Source organism: Lolium perenne, chromosome 5 (genome assembly GCF_019359855.2).
Source record: "Lolium perenne isolate Kyuss_39 chromosome 5, Kyuss_2.0, whole genome shotgun sequence".
Classification (NCBI taxonomy): Eukaryota; Viridiplantae; Streptophyta; class Magnoliopsida; order Poales; family Poaceae; genus Lolium; species Lolium perenne.
This window is the reverse complement of record NC_067248.2, coordinates 64,097,646-64,102,687: the sequence shown is the minus strand read 5'-3', so window position 1 is coordinate 64,102,687 and position 5,042 is coordinate 64,097,646. Positions and strand designations below refer to the sequence as shown.

Genomic DNA, 5,042 nt, shown 5'->3' with positions numbered 1-5,042 from the left:
CCAAATGTTGCTTAGAATTGCAGGCGCATTGACGCGAAGAGCATGATCTAGCTTCCAGATTCCAGCGAATTCCTTCTCTCGCGTCTTTTGCTCAGCCGGAGCTGCCTTTTTCCACCGCTTGAAGTTGCTGCCGTTAGATGGGAGATGAGCGGATGAGAACCAGCTACTTCCCTCTGCAGTTTTTCAACCGTCAGAGGATCTCGTTCCGCGGATGGAAGCTGGTGCCGTTCATGCGAGACCAAAGTTTACTGCCAATCGTTTCGAACAAAAAGAAGAAGAAAAGGTGTATTGCCAAGTGCCAAGCATGCAGACATGTTTGGCAGAGCAAGGCACGCACGCCACGCTTTGACACACTGCTGATGACCAGTGCCAAACTCGCAATCCATCGATCAGTCAATCACGAACACGATCAGGGGCTAAGGGCATCTCCAACCGCGTGACCCCAAACGGACAGCGTTTTTCATCCGTTTGGGTCGTGCGACGGACACGCGGATATCGCGCGGACGCGCACACACGTCCGCCTCCACTTTTATTCCCCAACGCCACAGACGACCCAAACCGAAGCCCTCTTTCGCTGAAGAGCTTGTGCCGTCGACGAGGACGGGCCGGGGCTGGCGGCGCTCCGTGAGGCTGGGGCCGGGGCTGGCGGCGCTCCGCAGCTGCGTGGCGGGCGAGGCCGGCGACAGCGCGGGCATGGCGAGGCTGGCGACGGCGCGATCGTGGCGGGCGAGCTCGGCGCGAGCCCCTCGACGGCGCGGCGTGGCGCGGCTAGGCGACGGCGCGGCCATGGCGCGGCTAGGCGAGGCCGGCGAGGGCGGGCGTGCGTGGCGAGCCCCTCGACGGCGCGGCCATGGCGAGGCGCGCGAGTCTGCGCGGCCGAGAGGCGCGGCCGTGGCGAGGCGAGCCCCGCGCGGCCAGGACCTCCGCCATCCGCTCCCTCCCGCTGCCCCGTTCTCCTCGGCGCGGCCGGCCCTCGCAGAGGCGGCCCGAGGTGCGGCGCGGCCTGGCCTGCCGGCGCCCGCGGGGCGTGAACGCGCGGCGGCGTGGGTCGCGACGGCGTGCAGAGCTCGGTCTCCGCCTCGCCCGGCGCGCACGGCCAGCTCCGGCCCCGCCTCGCGCGCACGGCCAGCTCCGGCCCGCTGCGGCCTCCCTCGCCCGTGCCCGCGCGGCGCGCCTTGCACGCCCCCCACGCCGCTCCCTCGCCACCACCAGGCGCCGCCGCCGCAGCAGCAGCAGCACCATCAGCAGCCGGCGGCCTGCCCCTGCAGCGGACGGCGCTTCCTCGCGCGGCACGGGCGGCGGGCTCTCGGCGCGGCGCGGGCGGCGTGGAGGAGCGACGCGGACGGCGCCCGCGCGAGTGGCGTGGCGTGGCTTCGGCGCCCGCGGCCGGTGCTCGCAGCCGACACCCGCGCGGTCCTCTCCCACAGCGCGCCGCCGGGCGCGTCCGCGAAGGCCGCGTCTCCGCCGCCGGTCGGCGGGGCAGGGCGGCCCTGGGCGCGCGACGAGGTAGCCGACCTGCTCCGCCCCCGTCTTCGTCTTGCTCGGCGGCGTCGAGTTCGACGGTGCTCGTTTCTGCTCCGGCGACTTCCAACATGACTGAAAAAAAGGAGGCGTCAGCGGGAGGTCTCCAGGCGAGGGTGGCGCCGGAGCTCGGTCAAGTGAGCTCCAATCCGGCGAGTAGCGATGAAGGTTTTCATGGGGAAAAAGTAAACAGGGAAGACAGAGGAGAGAGAGAAGGCTGGGGAGCATGTGGTATTGTCTCACTGCCAAATGGGCCACGAACGGACATGTGCGGATGGAAAAGCACGTCCGCGCTTGTCCGGCTCGCCCCAAAAGCCACGCAAAATTGGTCCGGTTTTGGGTCGTTCCGGACGCGGCAACTGTCCGTTATTAGTTTAGGTCCGCGCGTTGGGACCTGGTTTTACCCAAACGGACCAATCTGATGTCCGTTTGTCCGTTTGGGTAGCCCGGTTGGAGATGCCCTAAGGGCATCTCCACCGGCGCGACGCATATTTATGTCCGTTTGCGTCGGGCACGGACACAAAAAACGTCCGCATGTCCGCATGCGTCTGCGTCTGCCCTTTCTCCAGCGGCAGAGACGCATTTATTTGACCGCATGCATGATTAGAGAGGAGAGAGAGGGAAAGATTCTGTTTGTGTGGCTAGGAATAAACGCATGCGTGATTAAAGGAGGAGAGAGAGGGCTGCATGCAGCCCAACCGGATACCTGGCGCATATTTGATCCACGTTTGCGTCAGGACGGACACTGCGAACGTTTTGTCGCCCCGCTGGAGGACGTTTTTTGACCGCGCAGACGCAAACGGTACGTCGCCCCGCTGGAGATGCCCTAAAGAGAAAATTGCAGTATTACAGCTCCTCTGTTTTACTTCTGCTTGGCTCTGTTTGTCCTCCTCCGCCACTCTCTCTTCCAAATAGCAGAAAGTGGAGTAGACGAGAGGAGAGGTACTTGCTCTGACGGAAAGAAAAGGGGCTCGCCGTCGACAATGGAGGACGGCGAGCAGAGTGCCAAGAAAGCGAGGCTACACATCCAAGTCAAGGAAGAGGCAAATGGAGGAGGAGGTGCGGTCGTGGCGTCGGAGGTAAGATGGACATGGAGATGAGTTTGCTGCACTGCCCCCCCCCCCCCCCTCTGCGCCCGCCCCTTGAAGCCTCCAATCTTCCAGGTTCTTTATACTTTCTTCGACGCACATTCCATCGATTCTTCCTTTCCATCGGTATAAATGACGTCCGATTCGTGCAGTGCAAGGGCGGGCACATCGGTTACTTCAGCTGCATCGCCGCCGCCGGTGAGGAGTGCCACAACTGCGAGCACGGCGGCTGCTTCGACGTCCGCAACACGGCCATGGACGCCGTCGTCTCGTCGGCCAGGACGCGGTGCCACCACGTGGGCTGCCAGAGGCAAATCGCCTACCACGAGCTGAGCGACCACCGGAGCGCGTGCCCGCACGCGCCCTGCATCTGCACGGAGCCGGGCTGCGGTTTCGCCGGCTCGCCGCCGGCTCTCGTCGCGCATCTCACCGCCCAGCACTCCTGGCCCTCGGAGACGGTCCAGTACGGCAGGGCGAACCGGTTCCAGGTGCCGGCGTCGGAGCCGCGGCGCCGGCTCCTCGGGGAGGCGGAGGACGACCCAGCGTGCATCTTCGTCCTGGGCGCGCTCGGCGAGGCCACGGCCTTGTCGGTGGTGTGCATCCGGGCGGCGGCGCCCTGGCGACCGCAGTACACGTGCAAGATGTGGGCGACCATGCCGACACCGGCGGCACCGGACAGCAGAGCAGATATCGCCCAGGTGGAAATGAAGGTGGAGAGCAGCACGTCGCCCGCCGTGGTCGCCGTGGACGAGGCGTCCTTCTTGACGGTGCCGCCAAGGTATCTGCTTGGGGATGGGGCATCCAAGACGGTGCCTCTCAGCATCGAATTGATAAGATCTCCTCCTGTTCGTAGTAATCTACGAGTAATTATGTTCAGTTGAGGTGGGTGAAATGACACATGTTTTTGGTTGCAAGTATTTTGCTGTACAGGAGTACTATTATGTGGGTCCAGCTCAATTTTTTGGGAGCTTAGCTGATGCGGGGTGGCCTTCGGACACCTCCACCTCAAGACCGTCAAATGCAGCTCCGCCTATCGTCGACGCTACACCATGGCCAAGGAGTCCCCCAAGTGGACCAACAACACAAAACCCCGCCATATATGTCAAGGTGAACCCTTTCCTCTCTATGGTCGACCTCAACACCAACGTGAATGGTATGCTACCTCATGCCTATCATCATTGTGTCTATAGGTGCCCACATCGACAAGGACCAAGAGAGAAGGAACTCCCATGGTGCAAGGAAGAGGAGAAGAAGGAAGAGGAAGAAGAGGCGGGAAGAAGAGGCCCAGCCTGGCCGGTCCAGGACCCGGTCAGACCGGACCCACAACCGGGCCGTCCGGTCCCAGCCGATCAACCGGCGCCCAACCGGGCGCAGCTCGCACGGACGAAGACCGGAAGCCAGATTCGGTTTGCGCCGATCGGCCGGACCCAGACCGGACAGCCTGGCCACGAGCCGGTCTGGCCGACGGACCCAAACCGGATCTGACGGGAATGACCCACCAAACGGCCCAAGTCGGTCCACCACTTACCTGTTCGACCCAAGCTGCCTTGTATGCCTATATAAGCACCTAGGTCACCCCCTTAGCTCCTTAGACAAGATTTAGGCTTAGAGATGACTTTGAGCTTTGTCTCCCTAGGGTTTCATCCCCTTTGTATCCAAGGCAACCCTTGATGGATGTATGGATTTGTGAGTGTGAGATTCTAGTGCTACCCACTCTCTCTCCCACTCCTTGATTCATCTCCCTCACCGATCTCTCACTCCGGGATTCTACCGCGCGTCTCTCCCGGGTTGATTCTATTGGCGTGGTCCATCGAGCCACGGGGGTAAGTATCGATTGTATCGGGTTGGTGTGCGTGCGTGAGTTCTTCGTGTTCTTCGTGTTCATCGTGTTCCTCGCGCTCTCCCTCTCTCCCTCCTTGGATTTTGGGTCAACCGCAAGATCGGGCCACACACGGGGTCTTAGACCTCATCATATGGTATCAGCAGCCTTTGGTTTCCGCGGATTTGACCCTCCACCCACCCGATTTCGTCCCTAGAAAATTTTCCAAAAAATCCCCAAAAAATAGCCCTAATTTGCCTCTTGACCGATCTGCGATTTGGTTGCGTTTTGAGTGGTTTTGGTCCATGGATTTGGTGTTGGAGTGCTTGATCTACCATCTCCCCAACTTTTAGCCCCCAATTCCATCATTTCCCTTCGTTTTGGTCGATTTGGCTTGATTTCGCTCAAGAACAGGAGAGAGAAAATCTGTACCCCGCGAAATCCGGTCGACCGGGCTCCAACTGGGCCAGTGACCGGACAGCCTAGCACCAGGGCCGGTCAACCGGGCTCCAGACCGGGCGCCTGACCGGGCGCCAACCGGGCGCCAACCGGGCGCCAACCGGGCCAGAACCCGGTCAACCGGGCTGTAGACCGGGCAGGCCGGTCTAGGGCCT

General features: G+C 62.0%; 1 protein-coding gene across 1 annotated transcript; it reads left to right on the top strand.

Annotated features, from left to right (window-relative positions):
- Positions 1 to 2,504: 2,504 nt before the first annotated feature.
- LOC127303395 (uncharacterized) lies at positions 2,505 to 3,923 on the top strand. The gene is made up of 3 exons (XM_071820794.1): positions 2,505 to 2,600; positions 2,762 to 3,387; positions 3,525 to 3,923. The coding sequence occupies exons 1-3, from the start codon at positions 2,505 to 2,507 to the stop codon at positions 3,580 to 3,582; spliced, it is 780 nt and encodes a 259-aa protein (XP_071676895.1). The 3' UTR covers positions 3,583 to 3,923.
- Positions 3,924 to 5,042: the final 1,119 nt, after the last annotated feature.

Bases quoted from the DNA above. Each gene is read 5' to 3' on its own strand.
- LOC127303395 (XM_071820794.1), top strand. From the start codon at position 2,505: ATGGAGGACGGCGAGCAGAGTGCCAAGAAAGCGAGGCTACACATCCAA. The intron at 2,601-2,761 runs GTAAGATGGACA...CGATTCGTGCAG, and splicing joins GTGCGGTCGTGGCGTCGGAG to TGCAAGGGCGGGCACATCGG. The intron at 3,388-3,524 runs GTATCTGCTTGG...TTTGGTTGCAAG, and splicing joins TTCTTGACGGTGCCGCCAAG to TATTTTGCTGTACAGGAGTA.